Source organism: Haliaeetus leucocephalus, unplaced genomic scaffold (genome assembly GCF_000737465.1).
Source record: "Haliaeetus leucocephalus isolate CR32 unplaced genomic scaffold, Haliaeetus_leucocephalus-4.0 Scaffold752, whole genome shotgun sequence".
In the NCBI taxonomy this organism is placed as follows: domain Eukaryota; kingdom Metazoa; phylum Chordata; class Aves; order Accipitriformes; family Accipitridae; genus Haliaeetus; species Haliaeetus leucocephalus.
Window position 1 is genome coordinate 1,063,442 of NW_010973188.1, and position 14,991 is coordinate 1,078,432.

Sequence of the window (14,991 nt, forward strand, 5' to 3'; positions counted from 1 at the left end):
GCCTGCCTGCCCCTGCGCTTTGCAAGACCCTGCCGTGGCTTTTTTTTTTTTCCTTTTAATTTATTTTTTTATTAGTTCAGTATTTTGACGCTTTGGTAGTACACAGAATATTTTCACGGGTTCTTCTGGCATCTTAGTACTTAACTACTCTTGCAAGTTACGCGCTGCTGTGATTCATTGAAATTACTTTTGACTTGGAAGAAGCTGTCATCAGACTTTACAAGAAAACAACAACTTGATGTTAACTTGTTAGCAGTTTGCCTGTAATCTTGCATGCCCAGCAATGCTCTTTGCTCACGTTATTTTTAAAGCACAGCACTCAGACCCCCTCCCAAAGCGTTGTGCTGGGATCACTTAATTTTTTATGTGTTTTAAGGTTTAATTTGAGCCTACTCAACAGTGCAGGTGTATGTGGTGTGTCTTCTGTTACAAATCTGTAAATCAGGTGCTTGAAGTATACTGTTCTGTTGGGGTCTGTTCACTCATATTTGTCTGAAAAAAGAAAAACCACAAGAATTTTCATAAATGGCTTTTGAATATATTTTGATAATACAAGCCAATCTGATAACGTGCATAACTTGTAGGAACAAATATTTACATATTACATGTTATTCCCCAAAACCAGGAGATCTTTTTTGTGAAATGCCTGTTTTTAATTTGCTGGATTAAGGTGTGGTTACTTTCCAGTTCATGAGACTACCTAAAAATATTTTTTTTTCCTTCTCCTCCCTCGCTCCTTTAAACATATACTCTAAAGAAGATTAGAGTGTCTCTTATGAGAGAATTCATAGATCAAGGTATCATCTGTTTAGCAAATTAAATACAGTTTATTTTTCCTGCTGGCAGGTATGATGGGAAGAATAACAATAATTTATACTTGTTGAGAGAGGCTCATTATGGGTTATGCTTTTAAACAAATAAAGCCTCTGTATTTCTTTACCCTACAGTTTTGTTTTGTTTTCCTGTTTGTAAAATTAAAGGCTTGCACAGGAGAAAGACCTGCAACTCACTTAAGTATTGTAAAAAAACCAACCACCAAAACACAAACAAAACCCCCAAAACCTTTAGCTAGGCAGGAACACTTAAGAGAACTTTGGATGTGTAGGGAATAAAATGTGTATGATACAGTTTGTATAGACCTGGTTTAACTGGGACATCCATGTGGGAGAATGGTATTCTCAGGGACATTAATGCTGTACCAGGAATGTCAGGATGAAGTTTTTGTGGCTTATAATGAACAAATGAATATGTTACCATCTGTTTTGATGGTTGAAAAAATGAATAGTCAAAATTAAATTATGATGACGCAAAAAAATAAATTCTAGTGCAATGTTCTAACACTATTAGAAGTTTTCCCATAGAGTGGAGGGATTTTTTAAGGATTTTTTTCCACAAAAATTTTAACTGAGAAATATGTATCTCACTCACTTTTGCTATAGGCTACATGCCCCCAGTTTCTGATGGTATATATTTCATGCATTGTTTCAGGAAATGGTACAGTTGTTGTGTAGCTGGATGTTGCTGAATAGCGTTTCTATGAGCTTGCTGTTCAATCCGTCTGTTGTTCAGAATGGCGAAGAACCCTAATTTTCAGGAAGTTGGTTATCTGTCTACGGGCTATGTCCACTGTAGATCTTCAGACAGCTTTACTGGTGAGCGGACCAATGTATTTTCTTGATATTTTAATTTAAGGGTTTAGTTGTATGCCATTTTAACCAGGTTGTATTGAGTGCATTAATACCTGTTTTAGATGTGTGTTAATAAATAAACTGTACTTAGTATATTTTTCTTTGTACCTAGCTAAATTTATTCCTGCTCTTCTATCAGATGAGTATGTCTCTGAGCAGAGCATAAAACAGTACTTAAGTAATGGGATGTGTTTACAGATGAGAAGTGCATAAGTTCCCATATCCTTTAAGTCAAAACATTTTGGTACTAAATTATGGTTTAGAATGCAGTCATTCAATGGTGTGGTTATTTACCATTAACCAGTTAACATCTGCTTTTCTTTTAATCCTTTCACAACAGAAGGGTTGGAGATGAGACTTAAAATTTCTGTGAATTTCATTTACTTGATTCTTCGTATTCTATATCCATAAATTCATACTGCATTATGTTATTATTATGGATACTAAGTATCAGAACATGTTTGTTTGGGTTTTTTTCTCCTTTCTGTTATAATTTTACTCATAGTCAACTTAGTTATTGTTTTTCAGAAGTACAAAGGAGCTTCTGTAGCAAGGGTTCTGACAGAATCAAAGTCTTTACTTGGGTTATACTCTATGTATGTTGAACTATTTACTAAAAATTCCTATTTCCTGAGATGTTAGCTTATTGTACCAGAACTTATGAGAACAAAGTATTTTTGTATAAAAAGACGTGTATATCCATTAAAAAAAAAACAAGCCGTATGATTTGAAACAATGGTATGTTTGTACAGTAGCCTTATTGTCACACCTACCATGCTCTGTGAGTCTATGGTAATAGAAATTGTAATGAAAGTAATATTTTGCTGGAATTTATTTAAAGCATAGCAAAATATTTTATGAAGTAATAAATTTACAAAAAATTGAAATACTGCTCAAATCCCTTCCAATCAACTGAGAACCAATTCCTGCTTCTAGATAAAATAGCAGTGTAAGAGAATTATATTTAAGAAAATGCCCTTTGTGTAATTCTGACAAAATCTGTATTACCTTGCTAGGTACAAACTAGATGATGAAGGAATTAAGTGTTTCAAGGGTACAAAATTATTTGCTCAGTGTTTATAATCTAGACTTTTAAAAATAAACTTAATCCTAGCAATAGTCTGTTTACTTGCATTTATTTCTAAAGTTTCAGTAGGGTTATCAGTTATGTAAACATTTTTCATTCATTTTATGTAAAGGTATTTCCAAATTATTTGTGAACAATTTCTTAAATTCCTTCTTCTGTGCCTAGTACAAAAACAACTCTTACATGTTTCATTGCAACCGCAATGCTTTTCAGAGGACTCTTTAGTGATAGCCCAAATGAGGGGGGGAAGTGCCTGAGTACCAGTGTTTATTTTAGCTCTGGTTTGAGAGTTGTTTAGTAAAGATGTCATTGGGGTTTTGCTGTTGTTGCTGTATTTTCTAGATCACGTTTTTGTATGCCGTAACATGTTACAGATTACTTAGTAAAAAGAAATTTGTTGTTGTTTTTCTAGCCATGACACGTGTAATATTGCATACTGCCTTATGTAATGAATGCTAGGCCATAATTTTCTCACATGCTTACTGTTGAAGATGGCCACATAGAAGCGTGTCTTCCAGTGGGGTCTTAGACAGAAGTGATTTGCAGGCCTTCTGACTTAACAGATGCCTTTTGAGGTTGTTGCAGTTTTAATGCCTCAAACTCAATGAGAAGAGTGTTTTGTTGTCTTTATTTCTGCGGCATGAACAAAGCTGCTGCAGCAGCTGACTCCTGAAGCAGTTAATTAGCTCTGAATACCTCCTGAAAATAGGTTGTGGTGCTGGCAAGAGACTCATAAATGGCTTGGCCTTTTATTCTGAAGTTGGTTAGGTGTTCTTCTTTGACTGCCAGGAAGAGTGAACACCTGTGTTCTCTGAAAGGGTTGATGTTGTTTTATGACAGAAGATGACAGAGGGATCTTCAGGAAGGGTTTTGCCAAGCTCCTGGCAGCATCCATCTTTTTTTATCATAAGTAATACTTTGAGTTGCAACTAGAAAAATACAGGTTTAGCTGTACAGGGAAGTTGTGAGCTCATAGTAACTTGCCACAACTAAAGCAGTATATTATGTTTTACTTCCTCAAACAAGAAATGTGCAGATCACTTCAAGGCTTGACTGAATTTGTACCATTAATTCATCCAGTCTGGGAAGATCTGAAATCATGTATTACTAGGTTCTGTATTTTGAAGGCAGGACTGCTCTCACTGGGCTGCTTTATATGGAAAATCCTCAATACAGATGAAACTTGCATTGAAAGTGCATTGTAGTAAAAAAATAAATGAGTTTGGGTGTTCTTCAATATACTAGTGTTACCCACAGAAAGCATATAAGGCATATACATAGTTTCATAAAGTTGCCTGTTTCCAACACCTTGTGTCATTCAAGCGTTTGAAAGGCTTCTCACACAGAGGCTTGTAGCCATCATTCGAGTCCTGTATTCCCTGTGATCAGCATGTTCTTGGTTGACAATGTAGAGTAGTACATTTTACCAGCAATTTGGAGAGCATTGAACATCAAAACAAATTTATCTTGCAGTTTACGCACAGGGATTTCTAAATTTCTACTTTCATTGCTTGCTGTAGTTCAGGGTCTTGGTGTTCATAAGGACTGGCATCATTGGCTTATTAGCAAGTGTCCCCAGTTCAGACGTCGTCCTCTTCTATACGCTGATTCTTGTACAGAGAATTCATGTACAGGGAGGTTTATGTACCCTTGAGAGGAAAGTGTGCTTTTGATTTTATTTATTTATTTAACCTGACATGGAAACAGTTTTCTCTTGAACTTTTCACCCTCTTGGCACATGACAACATCCACAGCTACTGGAAGCAAAGTTAGTGTGCAGCTGATGGCATTCCTTTATCTTTGCCACTGTTACAGTCTCTCAGTTTTATGCAGACAATACCTGCTCTTATTTTTTAGAGATAAGAATGGATGAAGGAAATGGAGAAATAGAATGTAGAAAAAATGGAATTAAAAATAGATTTTAAAACCAAAATGTGCCTGTGCTTGTACATGTATGAAGTATCATAAATGAACTTCTCTAATCCATCAAAATCAGAACTAGCAGAAGAGAGATAGTACAGAGTTGTTTAATAATGTGCATGTAGCTCACATGTAGTTGGGTTGCCTGACCATTGTGAATGAAGATCAACAACAGCAATTGTAGACTTGTAAGGTACAGAAGTCTTGAAGGAGTATTGAGACTTGAGATTTGCAACTGAGTAACAATGCATCCTTTTGTTTACTCCTTTGGTGTAATAAAAGGTTTTCTATTTTGAGGGCATTTCAATTTTACTATTGTCTATAAACTCTCAAACAATTATGTTGTGATAAATACTATTGCTAGTATAAATAGATGCAACTGGACTGATGTGAGCGAAGTTAATCTTGTGTGTTACAAAGTAAATGTTACTGGAAGTGTATGTTGCATAAATTTGTTCAGTGCAGAGTTGTCTTACCTAATTGTAAATTAACCAGTGCAAATGGAAGAAACAGTCTGTTACTTTGAAAAATTCATTTACTCTCATGTCAGGATAGAAGAATGACTGTACAGTATTCTGTGTTCCCATGGTTAGGCTGTCTCTGGTTATCTCGGCCAGCATTCCTGTTTCCACACTGTAACGGCTACATGGGCACACAGCTTCTGATTCAAGTAGCAGGGGCAGCCTGAGGAAAGCTGGGGTTTTGTTCCCTTTTGTGCTGTGATCTGTAATATCAATTTAGCATGCTGTATTTTTCTCAAATCTTATTTTCTGTTCCTATCACTTTTTCTAGTTTAGTTTAAAGTTCTTTGGGACTGTGTTTCTACTGTATCTTGATTTTGGGTTAAAAATTTCCAGGTGTTGCATAATACTTAACCCCATGTGTGTGTGTTTTGTTTTCTTTTTTGGGGTAGAAATGACTGGAAACAGATGCATATCTTCTTCTAATACTTTAAAAATATAGCTTAAAAATACATTCGTGTCATGAATATTTCACTTGAAAGATTGTGTTAGCTGTGTGCAGGGTATGGCCTCATCTTTTTCCTGCTTCTTGTGGTACACCATGTTTCTTCAGCACTAAGTATGTGCCCATTTTGAAAAGTGGCTAGCCTAAATTGTCCTGTGGATGCTCTTGCCGCTGAGACTACAGAAAGCTTCCGTTGCTGAGATAAACCAAAATCAACCAAACTAAAACCTCTTGTGAATTAAGAAGTAACAAAATAATTCCATAGAAGATATGACTAATGCATTAGTCTGTATTGTACATTAGTGGACAGTTTCACACTTTTATGACTGAGAGGTATTAGGGTGTTTATTTTCTTACATATATGAGGGAACAAGAAGGTGTCAAGAAAACTGAGTGGAAAGGGTAACAAAATTGAATTGTACATTGTAATGTTTTGATCTTTGACAGACTTTGTTATTTATTAAAAGTTATCCTAATTGTCTATTTTCTTCCGTTTCTGGAAAGTTGATTGGAATTCTGCAAAAACACTGATGGCTTTACTCATCACTGATTTTAGTAGAGACTTGGGAGTAAGACTATGCTTAATTGGTCAAATTATTTACTTCTTTATAATTTATGTGCCTTTTAATTCAGATAAAATTGCATTATAAATGATAACTTTAAAATTGTTTAATTTTTAATTCTTTTTGTTGGAAGCTTTTTATTTTAAGTAAATGGATTGACAGAACAACAAGGTGATGGAATTCTCTGAAATATTTTCTGTCAGCTAGAATTGTTGGTGCAAACTACATTGAGTCCTGTTGTAAATGAACTTTAATAGAAAACCTCTTGGCTTCATTTTTCTTGTAATATATGGTAACTTAACACTAGTTGCTTTTTTCGTAATCACAGCTTGATCTTTGCCTTTTTTTAATATTTGTGCCCTTTATAATACTGGTTGTTTTCTTTTTCCCTTTAGGCTACCAATATCACCATCCCTCCAAGATGAGTAACAGCCATCCACTTCGTCCTTACACAGCTGTGGGTGAGATTGACCACGTTCACATTCTGTCAGAGCATATCGGTGCTCTAATGAATGGGGAAGAATATAGTGACGTTACCTTTATTGTAGAAAAGAAACGTTTTCCGGCACACAGAGTGATCCTGGCTGCTAGGTGCCATTACTTCAGGTGAAGTAGAGTTTTTTGTCAGACTCACAAGAAATTTTCATGCAGATAAGATAAATAGTGTTTCTCTATGAACTTTTCAGGGTGTAATCATCTGTCCATTGAGCGTGACCTTTTCTGTGTGAATGTTTCCCAGCACATCAAATCATTGTGTCCAAATATAAAAAGATAAATACCATGTCATGATGTTATTCTTTTGACCTTCATTAAATTGGATTTTGAAGGTAGTTTCACAAATTCAAGAGAAAGATAACTTCAGAACAGAAAAGTTCTGCTGTAAAATCATTTTGATTTCTCAGAGTATGGATGGTGTGCTTCTATGGAATATACTCAATTAGAAAGTTTAATTTTGATGTGTTGGAATTGAGTATTTCAAGAGGTCTGGCTGGTACAGGCTAGGATATATATTTTAAAACTAGCAATAATACTAATCCAGCTTTTTTAAGAGCTGGGCATTTTTCACTCTAAACATAATTAATAGAACTTCCTGATAATCTTCTTCCAGTTAGTTTTGTCAGAGGGATAAACTAATAGCTAAACTAAAATGTGAATGCAAATTGTGTTCAAACTGTCTATCATATTTTAAAAAATAATTGTGAGTACTTTGATTTTTCTCAAGATTCAGGATTTCATTGGAGTTGCCGTGTGCTGGATTTAGAGTAAGCAATAGAGGATCAAGAATCCCAAAATTTGCTAATCTGCCACTGCTAATATTGTGGCAAACTGTTTGTTTCACTTGCTTTCTGAAAATTTTTCATTTTTTTTTCTTTCTCACAGATAGCACTATATTTAAAAAAAAAAAAAGGAAGGTATGAAATAATATCTTAATTTCTGCTTTGCAAGCTATTGTTCAAAGTGGAGATGGAGCAATTGTTGTGTAGGATAAAAGCACGATGCATTAGAATATTATTCTTGTGCAGCTGCTTTCAGAGCAGAGCTGCACTTTAAATGTCAAGTAGAAGGGTTTTTCTTCTGTAGATTCTTAAACCATATCCCCTTTGTATTCTCCTTGCTGTAGATAGTCATTCCTTCCACTTTCTACTTTCTGCCTGTTTTTTATCAGCATATAAATTTCTCAAATTTTGTCTTCCTTATAGAGCATTATTGTATGGCGGAATGAGAGAATCTCAACCTGAAGCAGAAATTCCTCTTCAGGACACCACTGCAGAAGCATTTACCATGCTGTTGAAATATATTTACACTGGTCGTGCTACACTACGAGATGAGAAAGAGGAGGTTCTCCTAGACTTCCTAAGCCTAGCACATAAATATGGGTTCCCAGAACTGGAGGATTCCACGTCTGAGTATCTTTGCACAATACTTAATATTCAGAATGTCTGTATGACATTTGATGTTGCCAGTCTTTATTCCCTTCCCAAATTAACTTGTATGTGCTGTATGTTCATGGATAGAAATGCCCAAGAGGTGCTCTCCAGTGAAGGCTTCCTATCACTTTCTAAGGTATATCTTTTGTTTGCACTTTTTCCCCCAGGAATGTTAATTTTAATCTGAATACAACTTCATGATAAAATATGAGTTTATATGTTAATTAACAGGTATCATTTTATACTAGTGAAACTGTGACAGTTGGAAGTGTTCAAGCCAAGCTGAACTGAAAATCCTGGTGATCTATTCTGAATTTTTTAGGTATTTAACTTTGACCAGTCAGTATAGCTAAATATAGTAAATCTGATGGAGTGTTCTAAAAGGTGGGAGCAGGCAACCTAATATTAATTTGTCTTTTTTCATCTGTTCTTGAAATAATATAATTTTGCTTCTGAATGCTCCACAGGGGATAGAAAGTAAAGATTTGAAGATAGCAGAAGATACTCCATTCTATTAATTTCTTGATATATGCTGCCTCAGTGATGGGTGATTTTCTACTGTGTAAGCTAAAGCATTCTGGAGTTCACTGTGATATATATTGCTGATTGTCATCATGTTCTGAAATTGCATAATAATGGTGGTGTTGTAGGGTGGTTTGGGGTTTTTGTGTGTTGGTTTTGTTATTATTGTTAGCTGCATAAATATTTGTGCCTGAGTCAGGCTGTTCTATGATGTATAAATTTTCCACTTACTCTGCAGTGGTCTTTGAGCTGGACATAATAATGATAGAGTATTTTCAAGTGGTGTTCATATGAAGCAGCAGAACATCTTGAATGAATGATAGTTTAATTATGATTTTTTTTAAAGTGTTTTTAGTGGAAAAGCTGTGATGGGTCTATTTCTTCAATAAGTGCAAGACACTCTGCTCCGTGGACTAACTTACTAGTTATGTAGGGGAAAAAAAATGTTTTTTTCTCTCTACTATCCTCTGTCATGCAGTTTGTTAAATCTGAGCTCTGAGAGCATATTATCAATAAAGAAATCAGAAAGTGTAATTCATATGGAAGAGCATACTCTATGAAATCTTTGGCATACACAGTCCTGGTATATATGAGAGATTTATCCTTTTCTTAGGCCAACTCCTAGTTATTCTGCTAGCTAAGTGAAAATCAAAAAGCTGTTCAGTTCTTTTTGTTCTCATTTTGCAGTCAGTGGGTTTTCTGCATGAATAAGAACCACTGGAGTTTTTACCTGCTGATTCTAAGTTGGTACCAAAAGAGAGAGAGAAGGTGTGGGGGGGGAGTAGTGGAAATGCCAAGTAGTTAGAAATGGTTTAAAAAGGTGATTCCAAGCCACACTTTATTTTTTGCATCAGTGTTCTTATACCAACCTAAGTTTAAAGGAATGCTTTGAACTATACTACCAAATCCCCAGATCACTTCTTATATTCCAAAGTAAATTTGAAGTGGTAACTGGGAGTAGTTCACATTTCAGTTCTGACTTACTTCTCCTAGTGGGTTTGTAATATGACCTATTATTTACATGATGGATTCTATAATTCTTGCATAAATAACTAAAACTACAGTTTCAGGTAGTCACTCCTTTGGAGATTATTTTTACTAACAACAAGTTAAAATACCCATTAATTTTTGCCTTATTTTAATTTCCTTTTTTTTCCCCCTTTAATTTTATTTCTGTTTATTTGGGGTTTATTTTGTTTGTTTTTCTTTTCCAGGCTGCTCTTCTAAGTATTGTACTGAGGGACTCATTTGCAGCTCCTGAGAAGGACATTTTCCAAGCTTTGATGAATTGGTGTAAACATAACCCCAAGGAAAACCACGCTGAAATCATGCAAGCAGTACGTTTGCCACTAATGAGTCTAACCGAACTACTAAATGTTGTAAGACCTTCAGGATTGTTGTCACCTGATGCTATCCTAGATGCCATTAAGATTCGTTCCGAGAGTCGGGACATGGACCTCAACTACAGGGGCATGTTAAGTAAGCATCAGGTTTTCTGTTTGTTTTTTTTTCTCGTTTAGTGACTATAGTTGCCTGGAGGATGTGGTTAATCTGTGCTTTGAGTTTTTATCTATTATTATGTGTTTTAATAGGCTTACATATGAAATATCTTGTTATGTACTGTTCTTGCCATTTCTATTCCTGAAATAATATTAGTAAACGTATTTTCTTGCTTTGTATCTCAGATATTGCTCAAACATTAATGTTGTAATAAGAGCGTATTGTCCTAGAGAAAGTGCTGGCTTAACAGAAAAACTTTTGCAAAAACATTAAAAATAAAAACTGCGGGTTATATGAGTTTTAAATGGTTTTATGTTGATGGTGACTTGTTTTCTGCTTCATGAAGATTTTCATCCTTTCTTCACTGCTTTTGATTTTCCTCTTACTCTTTACATGCTTGCCCAAATAGTATAAACGAGTCTTCCAAAATTGTATTAATGGAAGCCTAAAAAGTGTGAGAAGTCTTTTGTTTGACTTCTGTTTGTCTGTGCTCTCTGTTAATTCAACAAGAATATCTAACACCGAGCTTTAGAAAGATATTGTCAGTTTGCTAACTAACATGTGATTTATGGAGTATTTGCCCCACAGCAAAGAATAAAGTTAAATGTTCTTTGAGAGCTTGCGCTGTAGGCTGTCAGTCATGCATGATGAGCCCTGAAAATAACTGCTTTCTCACAACTGCATCTCTGCTTTGTTCTCTCTTAGAAGTTACAGATATTAATATTTAAATGTATGAGTTTAACATTAGGATAGTGTAAAAGTCTTGTCATGCAAGGCATTCTTTTGACAGTGTAGCAGATAAATTTGAAAAAGTTAAATGGTGTTTTCTGACTTCTTTTTCTGCATATTTATGTCTCAAAAATAATATGCTCCTAATCTCAAAATTTCTAGCTTTGCCAAAATCTTGTCAAAAGCAAAAATGTTTTTGGAGAACTGAATTGCTGTGTTGTTTTAGTACTAGTTCAGGCTCTTGGGACTCTTTCTGTGAAAACATTGACAACCACTTACAATTTCATGATTGTGCATTTGATGCTTTTATGTAGTAGTAGTACAATACAGTTAAAATTTTGCCACTTCAAATTCTGTTCTTTCGATGTTAAACTTAACACCCTGTTAAAATTCATACTTCTGTTACCAACCTGCCTGAAGAGTACAGGGGCAGCTTTTCATCATTTAGCTTTCAGATCATGTTTTCTAGGGTCTCTCTCAAAGCAGACTGTTAAAAATGTCTTTTTAACAGGATGGTTCTTCAATATATTGTTTCGTAGTTGGAGTTAGGGATCATTATCCCCAGTTATCTTGATGGAAGATCTGTTCCTAGGACATAACAGGTTTATTACTGTGAAATGCTGGCATAAAAAAACTTGCTTTACCATGTTGGTTCAAAGCCCAAGTAGCCCAAAGTTTCCCATTTCACTCAGGTTTGTTTAGCTTTGCAGAGTACTGGAAGCTTGTGTAGCTATCAAAATAGCTTGTATAGCTATACCACTCTATATACCATTCTGCAAATTCATAATGCATCCACATCTTGAACATTTTATGTGACTTCTAGTTTCCTTCCACTTAAAAACAAAGAAACAAACAGTTGAAATTGGAACAAAAAAATAGGAAAGAAAGGGCAAAAGTATTATTAGAGGTATGGTGAGAGGCTGATCACAAGGAGAGACTAAATAGACCAAAACTTTAAAACCAGGAGGAAAGTGATGATTGAATGAGGAATACAGAATTGAATTCTGTAAAATCAGAAGGGGACTGAGAAAGTAGATACTACGTACTAGTACATTATCATTCCTTATTATTACTACCGTAAAAGACCTGGGGGGCATCAAATGAAATGGAAGAAGCAACATTTCTAAAATGCCTCTATTTTTGTACTTTTTTTTTTTTTTTCCCTTAAGCATGTGTTTCTGGCCAAGAAAGGATACTGGCAATAAATCTTTTTTCTGACCTAATACAGTTGACGTTCAGAACATCTAATTTGCACTATAAGACCGTAAAAATTAAGCAGTTATTTCCTTTTCTTCTTAGTACCAGGGGAGAATATTGCAACAATGAAGTATGGAGCGCAGGTTGTAAAAGGAGAGCTGAAGTCTGCTTTGTTAGATGGGGATACTCAGAACTATGACTTGGATCATGGCTTCTCTCGACACCCCATTGATGATGACTGCCGTTCTGGAATTGAAATTAAACTAGGCCAGCCGTCAATAGTCAACCATATACGAATACTCCTGTGGGACAGAGATAGTCGGTAGGTGCCAAGCTGACATAAAAAAGAAAGGTAGTGCTTTTCGTACTGGTGATAATATATCTATGCAGAATATTCATTAAATATTTTATAGAAACACCATGATACAATGTTTGAGATGACAAGTTTTGTTTGAAAACACCCTGGTTTTTTAAATGCAGTTTTGGTTACTTACACACCAGACCATATTTTGTGATACTAAGCTACCTCATAATTTTTCAATGTATTTTCTATGTCTTCATTAAATAGTTTATATTGCTAATGAAAGTTTATGTAATTTAAATTGTTTTGTTTTCTATTTGCCACTTAGTTTTCAACTGTTTTTATTTTAGTTAGAAAAACAATATTCTAGTTTTTCTGCAGAAACTGTATTTTTTACAGATTTACATTCCAAACATTGAAGGAATGTTTGTTCAGATTTTTTCAATATATCAAAATTGTTAAGAAATAACACACTTTGACAATAATTCAGAGGTAGTAAAATTTATTTAGGATGTGAATTACCAACTAACTACAGTAGTTATTAGAAGCTGCTTCATGGTGAGACTGGTGAACTATGAACTGTCATGGATGCCTTAGCCAATTTATGCTCAGTTACTTTAGATTATTAGGGAATGCATGAAAGATCAAATTATGCATATTTGAACAACTGAGTGACTGCTTAAGTAGGAAAATTGAAGGTTCTCTTTATCTGACAAATTAAATATATTAATTTTATAACTTGCCATGACAAAGATTTTACTATTTAGTAGACAGCTCATGCAGGTATTCATAAGCAGTTTTCTATTAAAAACAATAAACCAAGCTACTTATACTTTTAACACATTATTACCTTTCTGATAAAAGATTAATTTTATATTACTTCCAGACTAACAGTTTAGAATTGCAAAACAGTTGCGTTTTGTTTTCTTAACTAATCTGTGTTATTTTAGAAAAGGGTGTACTAATGTTTTATTGATTTTTATTTTTATTTTTTGTGAATTAAAATATTTTTAAACATGAATTACAGTTATTAATAATTCTAAATAAACTGCATTAATTTTTAGCTATTCAGTTGTTTCAAGTAAGTTCTCCTGATTGAGTTCAACCGAAATTTATGCTTCTCCTCTATTCCTTTTGGAGATATGGAAAAGTAAAACTTTGAAGGTACAAGGAACTGCGTCATATTATATGACGCAGATATTATAGTACTTGTCAGCCAAATTTATAAACCAATCATCAACCAATTTTATAAAATTTGAAAAAGTATTAGAGATATATTAATAATGAGGAGTTCTCTAGCAATTTTTTAGAGAGCTTGTAACTGACAAAATGCCCCTTGTCTGCAAGGCATAAATTGGCAGCTGCTGAAACTCAGGGAAAAACCCTTCTCCTTGGGACAACTTACTAAAAAATTATCTGTTGCTTGGTGTCCTATGCCCTTCCTCTGAAGTTTGTAGAACAAGCCGTTGCTGCTGGCAGCATATCGGCCAAGATGGACCTTTACTCTAGAGTTTTTTGTTTTCGTAAAATACTGAGGGTACAGTGGTTTAGGATATGGTTTCTGTGTCATCCTGAATTTTTTGTTTTTCTGTGGAAACTTCGCTATTAGACTTTCTTTTGCTTCTTATTAGGTATAGTACCTGAATTGTCAGCCTTTTCCCCCCCAGTAGCTCAGCTGTCTAAGATCAATGGAAAAGGAAGCATTTGGAGTACTTTGTGCAGTTGTGGACTCCTCAGTATAAGATACTGATGTACTGGAGTGAGTTCAGCATGACACCAAGACGATGAGGGCTTGAGAACATGATGTACAAGGAGATGCTGAGAGAACTTGCTGTTTTAAGAGGAGAAGGCTTAGAAGGTGGAACTTATTGCTGTCTTTGCCTATTTAATGAAAGAATATAGAGAATACAGGACCAGACTCCTCTTACAGCTGTGTGCTGAGAGGGCGAAGAGCAGTGGACACAATCAACACGATAAATTCCTTTTAAATATTACAAAAAGAATTCATAATGGAGTAGTTGCACTTGGGAAGAGTTTGCCCAGAGAGGTTAGGGATATCAGCGCTTGGAGGTATGCAGAACTTTACCAGCTGAGACCTTAAGGAACTTAGTCTAAGATTGTCCTCACTTTGTCTAGAGATCCTTTCCAATCTATATACTTTTTTAGTCTAAGAATTGCCAGCCACTTACCTGCATCTTTCTCATGGGATACATGAATAATGCCTCCAAAAGAGGCGTTTTAGCAACTGTACAAGCACATGGTGGTTTCTACTCATTCATTTTAACTGTCCCTGTAAAGCTCTAGTCTATTGGATGTCTTCATATAGATAATGTACATTCTTAACAGAACCAAAACCAAACTAACGTGTGTTTTGCACCTCTAGTTTAGAGGTGTTATTAACAGATGAATCTTAGATATAGGAGTGCTAAGCAGACTAGCTGTTCAAATTACCTCTGCAAAAAACATGCTATCCTTAAGAAAAATAAAAGGCATAGTGTTGTATATGATAATGGAACTGTATTTTTGAGATCATTTTTCTTTGCTTTGTACCTTCAGCAACCAGAAGAATAACATGTTGTATATTGGTTAC

General features: G+C 34.9%; 1 protein-coding gene across 4 annotated transcripts in view; it reads left to right on the plus strand.

Moving 5' to 3' along the window:
* Nucleotides 1–1,479: 1,479 nt before the first annotated feature.
* BTBD9 (BTB (POZ) domain containing 9) overlaps nucleotides 1,480–14,991 on the plus strand; it is a 131,653-nt gene continuing 118,141 nt past the window's right edge. For 2 of the 4 annotated variants that reach the window (XM_010581132.1, XM_010581133.1), the window contains exons 1-5: nucleotides 1,480–1,652; nucleotides 6,620–6,830; nucleotides 7,925–8,288; nucleotides 9,889–10,153; nucleotides 12,203–12,422. In XM_010581132.1, the coding sequence (XP_010579434.1) occupies nucleotides 1,571–1,652; nucleotides 6,620–6,830; nucleotides 7,925–8,288; nucleotides 9,889–10,153; nucleotides 12,203–12,422 (1,142 nt within the window). In that variant the 5' untranslated portion in view covers nucleotides 1,480–1,570. Of the gene's footprint in view, nucleotides 1,653–6,618; nucleotides 6,831–7,924; nucleotides 8,289–9,888; nucleotides 10,154–12,202; nucleotides 12,423–14,991 lie in introns of those variants that run through there. The other 2 variants (XM_010581134.1, XM_010581135.1) reach the window with 2 other exon arrangements.